The sequence below is a fragment of the Aulonocara stuartgranti genome (genome assembly GCF_965226115.1).
Source record: "Aulonocara stuartgranti genome assembly, chromosome: 16".
NCBI classification, from domain to species: Eukaryota; Metazoa; Chordata; class Actinopteri; order Cichliformes; family Cichlidae; genus Aulonocara; species Aulonocara stuartgranti.
Window position 1 is genome coordinate 17,676,635 of NC_138952.1, and position 18,844 is coordinate 17,695,478.

An 18,844-nucleotide genomic window follows, 5' to 3' on the forward strand; every position below is an offset into this window, starting at 1 on the left:
AAACACTTATTTTAAGGTGTGTTCGCACATCGCTAAAGATACAAAACAACCTTTGCATATTTGTACGATGCATAAACAACAAACTCTGTTCCATTCATTCAAATCCATTTCCTTATTAGATTAGAGATGAAGATGGCAAATTTGCTGCCAGCGTAGAACAGGAAGAAAAACTAGATTAACAACATAATGATGACTGAGGGAAGTTTGTGTTCGCCAGCAGGGCACACACCTCAAGTGTGTGCCCTGCTAGCTTAAAAATAGCAACCTTAATGGCCTGGAGGATGGAAGCAGAGCAATACTCTCGTTGATTGCCAAGCTGTTGCTGAACAGCTCTCAACAGTAAGATGGGAGAGCAGCCTGGATTCAGACAGATGTGCACTGTATGCATAAAAAAATTAAAATAAATAAATACATGAGGATTTATATAAATGTTATACGATCCCATAATGGCGACGACCACCCTAAGCCTTCTTTCGTCCATGCTAATCTCCATTTGGATGGTTAAGAGAAACAAACTGTCAAAGTCATTACGGAAGAAATCACCCCCCCCCCCCCCCCCAAAAAAAAAAAAAAAAAAAAAATCACTTCAGCAGAACCTTAACTGGAAAAACTTCCAAAAATAGAAACAGCTGAGTAGGAATGCCTCCATCATTGCCTTTTGCATTATGAATAATAGAAGTGTTTACAAAAAGGCCATTTGGGTGAATTGGGGGGAAACAAGTCCCAGAGTGCTGCTATGCTCTTGCTAACAGGAAAACACCCACTGGCCAGGCTCTTCAGCAGGCTCTTTCTGTTATGGTAACCTCTCGTGTGCTCCAAAACAGCTCTGCTCTATCAGGCAGAACACTCAGACAGAGTGGGCGGTTTAATGCTGAGCCCTGCCCAGCACTTCTGCTCAGCCCAAGTACAGGAAACTGGCTCTATCTAGGAAAAGTTAGGCCTCTGCTCTCCCACCAGAATATGAAGGACGGGAAGTTATAAGCACTTCCCGCTCAGGCAGGATGAAGGATTTTGGAGAGTGAGTTCAGGGGGCTAGTAAGTGTTATTCACTTATGAAAAATGTAGATCTGTGTACATGCAATATACTGGGTACGTGTGAATTCTGCTTAAGCATCCATCCGCCCATTCTCTGCTACTTATTCTTTTCAGGGTCGCGGAGGGGGCTGGAGCCTATCTTCAACCATTCGCACTTACATTCACACCTACATTTACACTTATGGACAATTTAGACTTTCCAATGTACCTATCCCCACTAACTGCATGGAGGAAGAAGGAGTGCTGCCACTCTGCTTAAGCGACTGAGGTAAAAATCACGAGATTACAGATTTCAGAGTACACAGATTTGTTAAAGCAGTAAAGAATGCCCTCGTTTTCACACCGAGCCAAGAAATCATTAAGTAATTTCACGGTGTGACCACGATTGATATTTTGGGATTCATTTCTGGCTCTAACTTAATATTTAACACTTACTTTGACATGCGGTTAAAGTACACTGTCAATTCGTGCCCGTGACATGTAATTCGTTTTCATTTGCACTGGAACAAAATCTGTCTGTCTGGCCTGTGGATCATTTGAGTTGGCTTTGCTACTGCAATATTTATGTGAACTAACCGGAGTAGCCCTAGCTTGAATGGAGGAAATCCTTTATATTTTTTTGACTGAGTGCTTTATATTCTCCCCAAAATTTCTATGCTCAGTTGAGGATTTCTCAAGCTTCCCACACTTAACTGCAAAAGCCCCGAGTGGCAAATCTGGTTTGGATTATAATCACAACTGCCAAGAGACGTGCCAAAATCCAGGCAGACAAATTTCACAGTGAGTCTGATGGGCGTGTTTTATTATTTTTTATTTTATTTTGCACTTTTCTTAAAAGCCTCCATTCCACAAGTCATCCATCACCGCCTATAAATGGTTCTGGTGGAGGTTTGAATCCTGCGTGGATACTGTACAGAAAGTTGTATTAGCACACCTGGAACACCAGCTTAAAACTCTTTAGTGCATTTAGTATGACTATAGAAAATAAAATGTAGGTGATTGAACTTAATATGTGAAAGCAGAAACAAAGAGCTGTATCCAAGATACTCAAGAAATAAAATGCCCAGAAAATCTGAAAAATATACAGAAAATGCCACACTGCCTATTTTCAAAACCTGTAGCCAGTGAGGACAACCAATGACTTTCAGACAACAAAATTAAAACAATGACAGAAGGAAACTTTCTGCAAAGAACATGAGATCATTCAGTGTTTTTCCATTTCGCATAACAAATACATAACAAAGCTGTATTTACATAATAAATAAATGCAGCTGCTAGCCAGAGACGGGCCCAGTAGTTCGACAGGGTTGCTTAATAGTTTAAAAGTTATCGTACCTTTTATGCACAACTTTAAGCAATGACATAATTTAAACTGGTAGGCACAAAATATTAAGACCATAAGCAATTTTACCATCACTAAACATTTCTAGTTCCACTCTTAAATTCAAGTTTTCAATTTTTTGCGATTTTAAAATCTGTCACATGGCTCAAAAGTTACAAGTCTAAACCCATTTAAATTTGTGGTGCTAACGTGCTCAAGAAAAATAAGTAAATCTTCTTTTTTTGCCTGATGACAGGATATTTAAAATGTTTTTCAGCCACTTAAGCGTCATCCAGTTATTTGACTCCATAAACGCACATGTATGATACAAAACTAGCTTATCCACGAAACACAGTAAGTATATACAGGTTTTAGCCAAAGCTCAGTTAAGACCAAAAGCTGGCTCGCTATGATTAATCATCTTTGTTGAAGCAATGTAGGCGGTGTGGCAAGATAACCAAAAGACCTGCACCAATAAGACCATACCAAAAGCTAAAGTTTCATGATGCCCATGCAGACCTATCAACACCTCTCCAGTTTCAACAAAAACTGCCTTTCATGAAGGAAGCTTCACTGTGCAGTATTTTTATAGTAAGATTCAGAGATGTCACTATGGTGTGAACTCTGAGGCAGCACAGGGATCTCTGCTTCTTATGAACTAGAAACACTCTTAGTTGTTTTAAAGTTCAACAGGAATTGGGGAATTTGGCGCCAAACAGCATCATAGTTTTCAGTTTGTCTAATCTGGAGCAAATGGGAATGAGACTCTTAATGGGTGCAGTGGTTACTAAAGCAGTCTCATGTATTATTGACCCATCTGCTCTCCAATCTCTACCCCCCAGGTTTTGCTTTCGCAGGGTACCATTTACCAACGGGGCAGCAGAAGCAGCTTATGTGCACTTTTACTCTGATACCAGTGCTCCTTATAGAGGTAGACAGAGCAGGAACTGCACGGGCAGGTCAAGCTGCTTAGGCCTCGCAACACAACGCGGTAATCTTCTGACTGGCTCGGTGCTACAGCCTATGTGACAGCCAGCATCTGCTCCAAGGAGACAAAACATAGCAGACTGATTACTTTCTTTTCTACTGATTTGATGAACTCAGATAATGAGCTGATTAATGATTGCGGAGCTTTAACCTTAAATTCGTCTCATTGCGGTTCCAGCCTCTCAAGCACATTTTTTGGCAAACTGAATGGCTAACAAATCCAGCTTCCCTGCATGACAGAACATGTTTTTTTCATGGCAAAAGATCCAAACAGGGAGAAATAAATTCTCTGACACATTTGTATTGTTTGAAAAATAGCCCTACTTAGAGTAACACACCCATCTAAGGTATTTCTGGAATTTCCACATCTTGGGAAAATTTACAGACTCTTAAAAAAACGCTAAAGAGGAGAGGTGTGCAGGTGTGGCCCAGAGGGCTGACAAAAGCAGATTATTGTACAGTTTTCATTCACAGTTGGAAGAGAGTCAGCAATGCCATCATCAAGACATTTAACACTGCAGCTTCTATGCAGGCTCTTATTACTTGCAAGCTTTGCCTTAAGGAAAGACAATCTAAAAATGTTGCTTTTTACACTATACAGAAACACGAATCTCAAACGACAGGAAAGCAGTCTACCTGCCAAACAGCCTAAGGGGCACCTAAACTATCCAAGTTGCTGACTTGAAAGAGGGAGAGCTGCATTGTTGAAATGGTTGTTCTCCTTAAAATGGCAACACCTTCTCTACAACTGGGGATAAGACTGATAAAATCTCTTATGCTTAATTCCAAAAGCACTATTCTATAGAGCGACACGTGCATTCTGGTGATAGTTATACATGTTAATGCTCGTCTTTGCAGAGCATAAATGACAGCCCCACTTTCCCCTCTGGTTGTAGAGCTGCGTACGCACTGGCTATAGACGGCTAATAGCATCACTCCCACATAATGACACCCATCTGGTGTACAGCTCCCTCGGGTCAGGCACATAGCAGGAACACTGAGGATCTGAGTATATCACCATTAGGTGACAGGCAATTGGGACTATTGATTACACTTACACAACTGCCCCCCTAGCTGCTTCGTACACTGTATACACTAACTAAACATTTCCATCAATTTGCCATGGATTTATGGTACACTAATCAGCCAATACGTTAACTACACTATACTCTAGCTCTGCGTAGCACGAAGACAGTGGGGCAAAGCGCAGTACTAGTTAAAATAAATATAAAGTTGGTGACAGCAATCATGGAGCCAATGACGTCCTCAGCATGCCTAAAGTGTGAAGAAACAGAGGGCTCAGCTGAGGGCTCCGGGGTACTGCAAGTGTGTCTCCACTCAAACAGAAAAACAGTGTCTGTCTGCACGAAAGCGCACTAATTGTTAGTGAAAGATACAGCACTGCCCACTTGAGTCCAAAACATGGCTAACAAACATCCACAATCAGTGGATATGCAAGTCCTCTACAGTACATTATAATATGTTTCCAGGCTTTTAAACATGCAGCAACATTTACGCGTGAAAACATCATTATGGCTTCAAGCAGGATGAGTGACAACAACCACAAGCTTTCCTTTATGTGCTTGAAAACAGATCCCTCCATTCCTGCTGTGGTATTTACATGTTTTATGGAGGAATTAATTACAAGCTGCGTGGACAGTGGTCTTGTGTGCAGTCGCATTCTTATCCCACTGAGAAGCTTCAGCAAACACTTGAACTCCAAGTTGCAGCCATGCATTCATGTCTAAAAAGGTCATATACAAAGGGCTGGAGTCTACGAGATGGCAGGTACTAGTTTTGAAATGATATTAAAGTTGTCTCGGGCAACCGCAAAACAAATTCCCCCACAGAGTTTCTACAAGTTACTTCAGTCTTCCTCGAGCATGTTGATTTCCCAACACGCATTCTTCTATCCACTTCTCCTCTCCTCCCTTAGGCGTCCCTGGCAGTGCACCAGAGTGAGGATGAATAAATAATATGAAGGTGTGGTTGGATGTCTGGGATCGTGACTCAGGATTCCATTTCCCTGACAGAAAGCCTGGACGGTGTACGTTTCAGTTGCCTAGCAGCTTTTTTTTTTTTTTTTTTCCAGGAAAGCTGGAACAATCAGACGGAGCACCAAACACCGAACGCACTCTGGACACAACAAAAGGGTCAACTCCTTTATCCAAGATGAGCTCTGAGGAAAACTGATACCGAGCAGGTAGGCTTCAGGTCCTCGTCACCCAGATGTTGTCACTGTCACTGGACACTTTATATGTGTCTGAAGCATGAAATTGGAGCCTCGTGCTTTCCTTTGTGAAGCCGTATTATGTCATCTCGGTGCAGCCCTGTGAAGTGATCCCCTCATTGACACACAGGACTTTGAACGTGCACTGATTCTCTACAGACTCTAGGAAAGGAATGACATACATGTCTGAGCCTAATAAAGACAACATTCTTCTGTAATGTTGAACACCTTGCAAACGCCTATTGTCTATTTTGCAAAACCTACCTATAAATACAAATCACTTCATTACTCCACGTTTGTTTTTGTGGCTGTTGTTTTATTTCACTTTCATTCATTTCCAGTCCTACATTTAAGTGGGAGATCCTTTGATTCATTCTATGCTCTCATGTATATGTGATAATGTTTCCCTTGGTCTTTAAATGTATATTTGGACTGGTAATCTATCTGCTTTAACTGGAAAGCTCGTTGAGTCAGCACTTCATTCAAAAAAATTCCAAACGGAAGTGACCGATTACATTTTTCTGTCACCCATATCTTCATTCATTAAAAAAATAAATAAAAAAATGCCACCCCCTGGCCACACACACCCACCCGTTCATAATGCCCACGTGCTCTAACTCAGCTGGTCTGAAGTCAACAGGGTGAGAATGAAAGTGAAGGATTTAAAGATTGCCAGCATTCATGATGAGCTCCAAATGTTTTGTGTAAAATGCAAACAGGAGGAAGCTGAAAACGTTGTTTGTTTTAAATATATATTATGATTTATAATCAACAGTCTACCAAATATTGTTCAAAGCTGTGTGGGAGCCTGTTACCCATATCACTCCAAGTGTGTCAGGGGTATACTTAAACCTTAATTATATCACCCTAAAAGGCACGCGTAGTCCTGCTCAACTGATCTGAAGTCAGTTATTTTCTCCAAAAACGTGTGCGTAAGAAAAAGCAGGTCTCTCATTGCTCCATAAAGTTTTAATAGACACTGATGACAGTGAGCGTTGTGGCGCAGAGGAGTGGGAGTTAAGGTGAGTACTTACGACCAGCACCGACGTCCTCACCACCTCCGAGACACTTTGCCTGAGTTCAGCAGCGGTGCCAGGTTTACCCAGACCCCGCGTAAATTTCCTGGTCTCCGGATGCACCGGAGTGGCCATCGCTACGCGTCCCTTGGGATTAATTACCGTCCAATCCACGCGTTTTATCAACAGTTTACAGGAAACTCATCATCGGCTTATCCGCGCCTTCGACCGCCGCTAGTGCGCACCACGAGTTTGAAGTTGGGTCATGTTGTGGTGTGGCCGCTGGTACGACGCTCCTATTCCTCGATTCAGTTTTCGTTCTTGAAAATCAACACATGCCGCATCGCTCCGGAACTCTGCCTTCTCTTATCGGGTATTGTTGACACAATAAAGTGTCCCCTTGAGTAGCGTTTCATTGGCCGTCCATCGCCAGGCAAGAGATGTATAATCTGTTTTCTCCCTTGCGTACTCCGCCTCTTACCGGCTTGAAGTCCTGCCCACTTGCTGTGTGTGTGTAAGCTGGTGGGCCTGGACTTTGGACTGCGTGCAGTTACAGTATGAATGACTGGATCAATGCTTCCCCATTACCACAAAAATCACAACCGTGGCGAACAAGCCTCTGGAGTGTCATCACAACATTCCTCTTTTGTGACACCGGAAACTGGCCTTTAAAACAGTATCAAACGGTACTGTTTTAAAGGCCATTTTTCCAAAGCTACTACAAAAAACAGATTATATTAAAAATAACTGAACTGGTTCAGTGACACACTATAAAAGACTGAATTTATGTACTACTTGTGAGTTAAAAACAAAAAGAGTACTCCCAAGTACTTGTATAGAAGCCTTCTAGCTGCACTTTTCATCTGATTATCTTTATTTTAATTTTTTACCCAAATTATTATATCTATCTAAAAGTAAAGTAATAACTAAAACTGGGAAATGATATTTTATTTAACTGAAAAAAGACCATCCTTTAAAAGAAGCTGACTAAAGTATACCGTGTGCTTATATAAAACTAAAATGAAAATCCTTAAATTGTGTTTACGTTTAGTTTATGTCAATGTGGTCAAGTTTGTCAACACATGTAGGATCAGGGACTTTGGTGCATATGCTTTTTTGTAAGGGTTGGTATAGTAATCATTACCATAAACCTGTTTAATGAGCAAATCTCCCCAGCAAACCAAATGAAAACAAAACAAAAACTCAAAATGAAATAAAAATAGAAAGTATAATAACTTTAACTTTACCTCCATTGGCCTTTTAAAACTATTGTCCACTACCTTTATTTACCATGTAGCAATTTAAACGGTGAAGCCTTACCTTTAACTAACAATTTCAGCTTTTAGCTATCAGTTTATGAATTGCTAAGATAAAGAGCTAAACGTATTAACGTAATTTAATCCCATCCTTCAATTGCTTATTCACGTCCTTTCGGGTTTCCAGTTACATTTGTTTGCTAATATTACAGCAAAACCTTCTAGCAGTTGCTATTTAGCTAACACCGTTAGCCATTTTGTAAGCTATTTTAGCTATTTTACTATTAAAAATAACTGTATTGATTTTTGCTGCCATTTTCTACGCCTTATAGATTACTTTAACTTCATTGTTAACTTTTCTGTTCATATCTCTTCAAGTCCGCTCAGTCACAGTTAAGCTAATCTTTGGCTAACTCCCTGTGCGGTAGTTATTTGTTAGCCCTGGATGGGAGTCACAGCTGATAGCAGTGTATCCTCCCCACAAAGAGTACAGGACAGAAGGGACACTGTGCAGTGATGGCTTGACTGAGAAAGCTTTCTTGGTCAGTGATGCCATCTGCAGGCCACAGCCAACAGAGCCATAAACACACTGCACATCTTCTTTTTACCTACTGAAAATCACCCCTGCCTCTGTACTGGAAAAAATACACAGAACTCGCAACAATCCGAGTTTGAGTACGGTATGTTTTTTTTTTTATTGCTTTCATTTCCAAAGAGCTCTCTGCTGTCTGGAAAAAACGCTGCAATTCTAGGCAGAACTGAGGTTTTCCATCTCATATACTTCACTGCAAAACCCTGTCAAATGCATATTTCCATTCATTCAGACCCATAAACAGATCTGTGTTTATATGGGGAGGCAGCCTAGTTTTGTGAGGGCAACGTCGCTTGGAACTGAAAGTTTCTGTTTTGTTTTGCACATAATCCTTAAAGCTTTCAATTACACTTGCCATCATAACGCAGCGATTATGAGCACATCTCACATTTTCTCACACAACTGAATGGGAACTTCAGAGTTAATTTATATATATGCATATATATATATAAAAAAGCAGAACTCTGTGATTGGAATCATACAACAAATTTCAGCAAATAGAACATTTACTTCACTTAAAACGGCATCAGTGGTGATGGCAGCCACCCCTGGCCACAATGTCGAGGTTTACGTCAATAATACGACAAAATAATTTCATTTCCTTCTTTTTGTGCTGGGCCAAGCGTGGTCAGAGCATCAGCTGTTAAAGGGTGACCGTTTTCCTAGAATGAACACGTAGACAAAATGTTTATGACAATGCAGTGAGAGTTTAACTATCTAAGAAAGAATACTGAATATCTAGTATCAATGTGTTCCTGCATTTAAAAACAACCGATGACAAACATGTAAAACCAGAAATAGAGGAAGTGGTTCAGACCATTAGAAAACAGTATAAAATGACATCCTTAAAAAGAGGTTTCAGAGTTGAGAGTAAAAATGCCAAAAATGCAGTCTCTGATGCAGTCTAAACCAGCGGACATGTCACCATTAAAGCATTAAAAAGCACCAAATGTGCATGGACACATGTACAAATGTCCCAGATATGCGTAGAAAAGAAAAGCAAAGAGTCCGGAGTGGGACAGGACGGGCGGATGCCACCCGAAGGAGAAAGGGTATGGAAACTAGGTGAGCCAACTCATTAAGCGTGGGTCTCTTTGCCGTTCAGACCACGAGCTCGACTTGAGGGGACAGTAGCGCTGCGGATGACCTCCATCCACCTAAAGGGCAGAGAAAGGGCTTTTTAATCAGTCCTTGAAACATAGAGGATGAAAGAAAACTTTTAAAAGATGACACATTTGGTACCTCTCGAATGTGTATTCACTCTCTGATCGGAAGTAGTAGACGTGGGACTTGAAATGCAGCTTGAAGACATAGTCCTTGTGGATGTTTTCGGACTCAGAGGGGACGGTGACCGAGTAACCGAGCAGTGGAAGGCTGGCCAATGGGTAATCATCCTAGAGAGGGGGAAAAACAAAAGTGATTTAAATAATTTGGATTATATCCTGTAAATAATTTCAAAAGGAATCAACAGACTGAGTAACAGACATCAAAAATGTAGATGGGGCAAAATATGACACAATCCCTTCCATAATAATGCAATCATGTCATCCCTCTGGTGGTTTTCCAGAGGGATCCAATGAGGCTTGCTGTGAGAAAATACTGAAGAACAAATGAGTAATTAATCATAATCACAAAGGACAAGCTTAGATTTTTATAGAACTCTGCTCTAAATCCACGTGGGCCTGGCATTGCATTATTTAGTATCAAAAGCAATGCTATACTTTTTGTTTTTTATACCCTTTTTGCTGAAAGTGCACATTTTGTAAAGATCTGTTCGTGTAAAGCAAACAAATTTGACAGCTAGTCTAAACTTGGGTGAATCGAGTGTTCTAGTTTCTGAACTAATGCAGCTTTAGCTTTGGTGTAAGTGTGGTTTTGGCATCTTCATTCGCTTGTATGGTCTGTTAAATGGGCTGGTCCTTCTGTAGTGCTTGTCTGCTCTACTTGAGCAGAAAACATGTGTCTGATGTCTCATCCACCCATTCACACAAGCACCTTTTTCTACACCTAAGTGCTTTCTATAAATCTGTTTCTAAAGACAAAGGGGGACTGTGGTTTTGAGATTGTGGCCCCCAAATTGTGAAACCCAAAACTTAAGAACCACCTGTTCAGGCTTGCTCCTACTTAGCTTTATGTAATTATACTATTTTAATTGTTGTATCTTATTCTTTGTGATTTTTTTTGTTCAGTTACATGCATTTATGGTTCGATGCCTGGCTGCTACAGCCCGCCCTCAGGCATCACCAAAGCCATCCACATGAGATATTTTTAAATTATTTCCTCGTCTGCTTTCTGGAAAAAAAGCATACTAGCAGCAGCCAGTGGCTCCCTTCAGCCTTATAGTAGATAGATCTATGGTATCAATTTTAAAAACTTAGCAGCATCCTTATCAAATTATTGCATTCACAAGATTTTCAGAAATCTTGACCTCTAACCTTGAGGTTGAGGTCACTGGGGGTTGAATTCCTCCGAGAGTTTTAGCAGACACACTTATGGTATCAATTTGAAAGTCCTACGTGTTGTCACCCGCCCGCCCGGCAGGGTAACGACAATAGCCCATCAACGACACAACGCTGAGGGGTAGTAATGGAAAAGCTCCACTGCTGTCTTTCACCTTTACTGGAAGGTGCACAAGTCTCCATTGCAGAGCATTGACAGCATATTTTACAAGTCTTTTCAACTCAAACGTGTGCAGCACATTTAATTTTCTTGCAACTGTTCCATAAATTTTGGTTTTCCACATAATTTGTGCTAACTTCATGAGCCTTTAATACACAGAGGGAGTGTTTGTTTCTATAAAGTTTAGGAGTGGCATTATTTTTCTTGAAATTCACAGTATGAAATACGGCATGGGAAAACGCATTTACCTCAAATATGGCACACAGATTCGATATTTCACACTGAGATCTGATGCTTTCAAGACCAGTCGAGGGAGCGCACCACCATCCTCATAGTCAAACAACAGGACTTTGAGAGCGTGTACTCCTTACCTGGTGAGACTTGTAGAAAAACAGGCTGAAGTTGGTGAAGACAACCCAGAGCTTCTGCCAGCCGTTGCTGTTCTTGAACTTCCTTAGTAAGTTTCCTGATAGCTGATTCTACAAAGAGAAAAACAAGCCTGATTCTGACGCTTTGAAAGCCATCCATATCTCACTATTAGTGCAACACTCGTGAAATTTAACTTCTACCTGCACTTTCAAACATGCAATCAAGCTACTTTGTCTACTTTTCTAAAGAGGCTTCATTTTACTAGGTATAGCTTCCAACATGATCTGATGTCGTTGTGTTGGTGCTGTTCTCAGATCAACAAAACGAATGTTGCCTCAGGTTCAACATTGCAAGTGACCAATCACATTGTACTGATGTCATAGCTTTGCGATTGCACCATCACACCACAAACCACATCGTAACGCTAACCCCATAACCTTAACCCCCAACCATGAGCAGGTCTTTTCCAAATCGCAATGCTATGACATCATAAAAATGCGATTGGTCAGATGCAATGTTGATCCTGGACAAACACCAACACGAGGAGATCAGATATACTAAAGGTTCCCGCCCTAATCTGACACACACAGTGTGTTCAAATTCGTTCATTTAAATGAATTAGACACACTCAAATAATGATTAAACACACTGAAGCCTGCATAATTATTCCTCCTCTTCACACTGACCATTAGCAGACAGTCTGTTCCCATTTTGCCTGTAGTATGTAAGAGCGAGCATGTCTAGTTGGGAATCACTGGTTTAAAAGAATAACTATAAGGCAGGAAGGAAAAATCACAGTTTTGGCCCCTCTGCAATAAATTATGCTTAATTAAAGTCTTTAATAGTGGTGTTAATACCATAATATTTCACTATGTCGCTATGAGGTATTACTACAACTTTAATTTCAATTTCCTCTCTATAAATCTTGCTTCCTGCGATACAGTTCAAATAAAACATAAACACAGGGCCTCTCCTGTCTGCCTGGCTCCTTTACCTCTAGACTCCTGCAGGATTCACTAAAGGAGAGGCTCTGAACACGGTACCAGCAGATAACAGACAGAGGCACTGGTCCCTGGCCACTCGGGGGCCCCACCAGGGGGGTCTTATTCTCACTGACTGGACTAGGCTCCTCTACCACGCAGGAATGCACAGACGTATGGGGGAAAGAAAGACAGACAGACAGAGAGAGAGAAAAAAAACAGACAGGGAGGGAAGGAGGGACAGAAACACAGAGACTGAGTAGGTGAAACACAGGCATGCAGTGGCAGGGGTTAACACTCAGGCCGACGGTGTGTCCAGGCAAGGCTGTGAAGAGGACATTGTTACAACTACAGAGGAAGAGCAGAACTAGATCAGGACACAGCTGGGTTTTAGGAAGGCTACATCCCAAAACAGGATCCGTTCTGTTAATGTGAATGAGGACGTTTAGCACATCTACGTACTGCTCTCTCTCTCTATTTATAGACGGTCAGAGTTGCCGGGAAGAGAAGAAAAAGGACAAAACAACTCAGGAAAGCCACAGTTTGGAGTTTAGATCAGGACATCACATTGGCTACTGCCAAAAGAAGGAAACGTGAGAACAGTAACCTCCTCGAGGCTGTAAATGAAGTAATCCAACAGTAACTCGTAAAAATAATTCAATGAATAAAAACTCCCCATACACAAAAGATCAGAAGCAGATCGGTTTAAAAGCACTGTGTGGAGGATTTGTTGACTAGCAGTGGTACAGCTGAGTCATGTTTTCACAAACACTGACTGATCCATGGAGTTTGCTTTGATGCAAATGCATGAGGAACCTTATGCATAAGGGTAGCGTCACATCACATCCTGTCACTGGTTTCACACTATTCCATCGACAGACAGCTGTTTGCGTGAATTTTACGGAAGAGGATTAGGGCCACTGGAAAAAAACAAAAAGCGGGCACGTCTTTTTTTCTTTTCCAGAATTCTGAGAAAAAAAAGTCAGAATTCTGAACTTAAAGTCAGAATTCTGACTTTTTCATCAGAATTATTTTTTCTCAGAATTCTGACTTTAATCTCAGAATTCTGAGGGGGGAAAAGTCCGAATTCTGAGAAAAAAGTCAGAATTCTGAGAAAAAAGTCAGAATTCTGACTCAGAATTTTTCTCAGAACTCTCAAAAAAAGTAGAATTCTGAGAAAAAATAATCCTGATGAAAAAGTCAGAATTCTGAGAAAAAAGCTAGAATTCTGAGATTAAAGTCAGAATTCTGACTTTTTCATCAGAATTAAAAAAAAATTTCAGAATTCTGACTTTAATCTCAGAATTTATTGAACTTAGAATTCTGAGCTTAAAGTCAGAATAATGACTTTTTTCTCAGAATTCTGGAAAAGAGGAAAAAAAAAAAGATGTGCCCACTGCCCCCCAGTGGCCCTAATCCTCTTCTGTAGAATTTAGAAAAAAAGAATGCACAATTTAAAAAAAATTAGGGCAGTCTTAATCCACAAGTTTATAGTTAAACTTATAGTACTGACCCTAAAGAAATGTTTCTAAATCTGCAGCTTCACTTGGCTTGATGGTGACTTATGGTGAATTTGAGCTAAATGTGGTAGTTTGCAACTAGCTGTCATTATAAAAGAGCATGTGGCATTTAAGGACACAGATACCTACTGGAAGACTGAATTTTTAGATCTGACAGTGTGGATGGCTACAAGGAGTAGAGATGGCACGATACCACTTTTTTATGTCCGATACCGATATCATAAATTTGGATATCTGCCGATACCGATATGAATCCGATATAGTGTTTTTTAATCAACAAAACTGTTTTTTAAATATCTTGCTGCATTTTGTATAAGTTCATACTCAAGTTTAAAACAACAACTACACTAAAGCTATTCTGTTATACCTGTAGACAAAAAAAATATTTCATAGTTCAGCAATACTGATCAATCTAATAAACTTAGACCTACACCATCCTCCCTATTCTGGTATTTTAAAGAGTACTTAGCATAAATATTAAGCAACCTAACTAATAGGGTTCCAACTCCCAGCAACAACAAAAATAAATAAATAAAAAATAGGGAACCACCCCTCACGCTCCACCTCATGATGCTTAATCGACGTAATCAACCTTAATTTGATGCAGTGTGAAAAAAATGCACAGAAATCAATTATTTTTCAAGAAATATTAAATAGATTCAACATCTTTCTTCAACAAAATTGCAGACTGCACAGATGGTACCTTCCCAAAGGAAAAAGTACTATAGCTTACTAGGGTATATATATTAGACTTAATAGTTACTATATACAGTAATGGACTTCTATTCATTTTGCATCAAATTAAAACTTTGGGTGTCAGATAATTATTTATTAAAAGCTTGACATTTTAAATGAGAATAAGAAAGAAAAGTATGTCTTTGTGCCCCCTTTTCCCAGTTAATGCCCTATCGGCCCCCCTGGCTAAACTTTGCTAGATCCGCCCCTGCACAGTTACCAGCGTCAGCTACGTAGAAAAGATCCTCGAGTAGAAAGTAATATTAAATACATTCTAACAACAGCTTATCAAGCTTAAACGTGCTTCTGTTGTTCAGCCGCTGGTTTCCTCTTTCTGGTGCAAAGTGGGCCAAAAGCAAACTAGAGACACGGACTCGCGACAGAAAAGCTGATCAGCTGATCGTTAAGCAGTTTCATGATTGAAGTAGCAGCCGGAGAGGCAGTCGCTCCATATATCGTTTGTTAAGCTTAACGCAGGAATGCTTTACAAACATTCAGAGATGGACTTACACACTTGCTGTACTTCTCTCGGGGATAACTTTGTCGGAGATGAAATGCCGGGTTGCTAGCGAAGCTCCAAATGCTATCCAGACCACCGACAGGTCCCGCATGCCACAGCCGCTCTATCACGTGACGCATACTGCTCCGACTGCTAACGTTCTGAGGTGAGTTACGGCGTGTTGCAAGTTTTGTGAGGTGCTTTCGTGATATTTAATGGATCGGATTACATTTTTTATTTTTCTCCGATATCCGATCCAGTAATTTAGGTCAGTATCGGACCGATACCGATACGTAATATCGGATCGGTCCATCTCTAACAAGGAGGAATCCAAACGAGCCATAATGTTGCTTTGTATCTGCTTAATGTGTAAATAAGAAACTGTCGCTGACTATTTTGCCTTCATCAAAACAAAAACAAAAATAAATTAATTATAATTTTCAAAGTGCTGCTCCAAAGTGGTCAATTATACTTTCACAAACCGCTTTATTGCGATTACGTTTGATGTGTTTATTTGCCTTCAGAGCTGCCTTCATTTTTTCATGGCATGGACTAAACAAGGCGCTGAAACATTCCTCAGTAATTTTAGTCCACATTAATAGGATCCCTTCACAGTGCACCTTTAAAAACTCACTTGTGTTTCTTATTTCAAGAGCAAACAAACTTCTTTCATTATTTGTTCCAATCAAACTTGTTTCTGATTTAATAATAAGTGTTGTGACATTTAAAAAAGAGTGACCCTTGCTAATCTTGTTTAAAAACAAAAAAAGCATTAATGCTCCAGCTGAATTAGTAGTTAATGGGATATAGCAACCTGTTAAGCAGCTTAAGGGGGATACTGTTCCCACTGAAAGATCATCAAAGTGAATTCAGATACAGCACACACTCAGAAACAGAGAAAGAAAACAGCGGGGCAGGAGGAGGGGGGCAGGTCTGAGGTGGGCTGATACCTCCACGGCTATGCTAAAGTCCACCATTGACACGCTGGTGTTCCTGTGCCAGCACACGTGCACCATGGTGTTACCACGGTGAGGCGTGGGCTTCTCCAATGACACGTGGGGAGCTGTCATGTCGTCCTCGGACTCTGCCTCCACCAAGGAGTCCTCTGGGCATTCTGGGAAAGTCAGGAGGTTGTTACTGCTAGACAATGAGCAGGATGATGAAAGAGGGGGAAGGAGAGGCGCTAAAACACAGACAGCGTCAGACCAATCAAAAATCAGCATGTATCTGGGAATTCACATGATGTGTCTCTTAACAGTTAACGCTGCTTCATCACAAAGTCAAGCTTCTCACATTCAGCTGTGTGGCTTCGTACTAACTTACTGTTGTCTGTCAGGCTGCTGGTCAGCAGCTCAGATGAAGGCCCGTTGCTGGTTTTTGCCATTTCTATCGCCATCTTTACGTCCTCCATCCACTTGTCCATCTCTACCAAAGAACTGGAGGAAAAAACACACAAATGGACAGAATGCTGAACAAAACAAGCACAAAGAGTCGCAGCAGGGTAGGCCCGGTGGTCAGAAATAGTCTGGTTAGCCCAGCCAAATGTTCCTCTTAAATAACAGTAAAACATGAACCATCTGTTTATTGAGGCAAAGCGAATCAGTTAAACATCTGAGGGCGGGAAAAGCATGAACTCACGTTGTTGTTGACTGCATGCTTTATGAATTGAATTTATTTTTATCTTCCAAGTATACTTTCTTATACTGTTAGCTTATGTTTATTTGATTTAACAAAAAAAAGAAATATGCAGATGAGTTTTTAGTAGCTTTTCTGAGTAACCTGCCATCCTCCTCTCAGGGGGCAACATCCCTCTATTAGAGGGTAAAGCAACAGACTCTGTGTAGCCAAAGAGGCTAAAAGGGAAAAGACTGAAAATCACAATTTTATGAGCTCACTGTAACTAAAAGTAGATGCTTTTAAAGATGTAACTCAACGGCATCTAAAATATTTTTAAAAACCTGCCACTTTAGGTTCAAGGTGCAAGGTGTTTGCTGGCAATCGTACCTAGCTGCTACTACTACGGACTGCCGTTGCCCAACCAATGTGAAGGCATGAGGTACACCCCACTCATCCTCACTCTCTCTGATCTGGAAGAAGAACACAGAGACACAGAAAAGACATTAGAGAGCTGCAGTATCTAGGACAGCAAAGACCAAAATAGGCAGAAAAGGAGGGAAGGCGGGAGGGCGGATGAAAAGGAAGCGAGAGAGAAGCAAACGTGTAGCTGTCCTGAAAATATGTGTGTATGTGTGTGTGTGTTCCTGTCTACCTATCTTTGTGAGGCCCGAAATCTGCATTCTACCATACTTGTGAGAACCAACAGTCACTTGTGAGGACAAACACGGGTCCTCACAAATTTGAAGGCCTTTTTCAGGCTCAAAATATTGTTTTGGTGTCAAGGTTACAATTAGGTTATGGTTAGGTATTAGGGTAAGGGTTAGGGTTAGAAATGAATGTCTAACCCTAACCCTTACCCTAATACCTAACCATAACCTAGAGTGGGGGCAGATGTTCTCTAGTAATGACAAACTGGTGACAGCCGCTCCAACGCCCTGTGTTCTTCTGAGAGACAACGGCACTTACTGTCATGCCATGGAGCGGCAGCTGCCCGTGCACTTTGAACTGATTCGTCGCCGTCATCCCTCGACTTGTGTATAAAATGACGTCATCAAACTATTGCAAAAGAGGCAGAGGAGGACACGTTAGCTAAAAATCCTAAGAACAAATTAACAACTCGGTGGCATTAAAAACCAAAACTTAACACTGATATCCTGCACACACAAACGCTTCTCTTCATGCTTATGCAACAAAATCAAATACTCGTGTAAAACACTAAGGCCGCCAAAGTTCAAAGCAACATCTGCTACGTTCCCCTGCTTGAACCTTTGCGGTTGCACTAAATCTGCCAACACCATCTCAGTAATGCATAGCCGGGCAGGATAAAAGCATGATTATCATTTCTGCTGAGATCAGTCAGCTAAATAATTCGATTAGTGATATGAGATGAAGAAAGTGGGACGTTACCAGGAAAAACATTCGCTGCTGCAGCCCTTTTCCAGACAGTTTACTGAGGCAGCCCAACCTGATGAACTCCTGAGGAAAGAAATCATTTGTCACAAAATCTAAACAGAAACAAAAAGTTAAACAAATCTCTCTCCTGTAGATTTCAAACGCACCCGACCAGGAACAACAAGATTGTCGACACCAATCAAATCCTTCTTCAGCTCCAGAAGTTTCTGCAAGTTCTCCATCTTGATTAGGCTTCCCTGAAGCTGGTCCACCACCTCAGACACATCAGCTAGAGCAGCTGGACACCAACCAGAGGCAAGAGATCGTTACAGATGCTCCGTTACACCAAAACACTGAAATATGCTTCTGTGAACTGAGTGTAACACCTCTGCAATCCCTGAAGTCCACATGAGTAGCTGGGTAATGTTTGCACAGGCGCTCCAGGATCTGCTTGTAGTGAATGAGGCGGTGCAAAGGCCGCAGAATAAAGACGTTGAGGGGAATGTAGCAGACCTTTTGCAGCTCGAAGTCTCTGCAGAGACCCTCCAACCTTCGGGACGCCTTGCACGCCTTCTCAAGCTCCAGCAGGATTTCAGACTGCTTACTCAGGTTTGCTGTCAGGGGCTGCAGGTAAGACTTGTTATCCACGAACAGTCGTGATTTTCTCTAATTAAAC

General features: G+C 41.1%; 2 protein-coding genes and 1 long non-coding RNA gene across 6 annotated transcripts in view; 1 reads left to right on the forward strand and 2 right to left on the reverse strand.

Moving 5' to 3' along the window:
* The window catches only part of LOC309690268 (dedicator of cytokinesis protein 9), a 76,516-nt gene extending 69,332 nt beyond the window's left edge, over nt 1-7,184 (reverse strand). Inside the window, exon 1 of the mRNA XM_082507249.1 lies at nt 6,608-7,184. Coding sequence (XP_082363375.1) covers nt 6,608-6,724 — 117 coding nt within the window. The 5' untranslated portion in view covers nt 6,725-7,184. The remainder of the gene's footprint in view (nt 1-6,607) is intronic.
* On the forward strand, nt 863-18,798 carry LOC309690273. 3 transcript variants are annotated; one of them, XR_014271687.1, is made up of 6 exons: nt 863-1,035; nt 1,150-1,303; nt 5,280-5,326; nt 5,436-5,546; nt 18,323-18,483; nt 18,604-18,798. It is a non-coding gene; the product is annotated as an uncharacterized lncRNA (long non-coding RNA). The 3 variants fall into 3 exon arrangements; XR_014271686.1 differs by having other exon boundaries at nt 5,280-5,546; XR_014271688.1 differs by lacking the exon at nt 5,280-5,326 and having other exon boundaries at nt 867-1,035.
* Nucleotides 8,510-18,844, reverse strand: part of LOC309690269 (FERM, ARHGEF and pleckstrin domain-containing protein 1-like) — a 58,596-nt gene continuing 48,261 nt past the window's right edge. Inside the window, exons 18-27 of one of the 2 annotated variants that reach the window (XM_082507251.1) lie at nt 18,555-18,792; nt 18,336-18,466; nt 18,184-18,252; nt 17,743-17,832; nt 17,164-17,246; nt 16,483-16,595; nt 16,110-16,342; nt 11,428-11,535; nt 9,680-9,831; nt 8,510-9,594 (exon numbers count right to left, since the gene is read on the reverse strand). In XM_082507251.1, coding sequence (XP_082363377.1) covers nt 9,516-9,594; nt 9,680-9,831; nt 11,428-11,535; nt 16,110-16,342; nt 16,483-16,595; nt 17,164-17,246; nt 17,743-17,832; nt 18,184-18,252; nt 18,336-18,466; nt 18,555-18,792 — 1,296 coding nt within the window. In that variant the 3' untranslated portion in view covers nt 8,510-9,515. The remainder of the gene's footprint in view (nt 9,595-9,679; nt 9,832-11,427; nt 11,536-16,109; nt 16,343-16,482; nt 16,596-17,163; nt 17,247-17,742; nt 17,833-18,183; nt 18,253-18,335; nt 18,467-18,554; nt 18,793-18,844) is intronic. The other variant, XM_082507252.1, reaches the window with a different exon arrangement.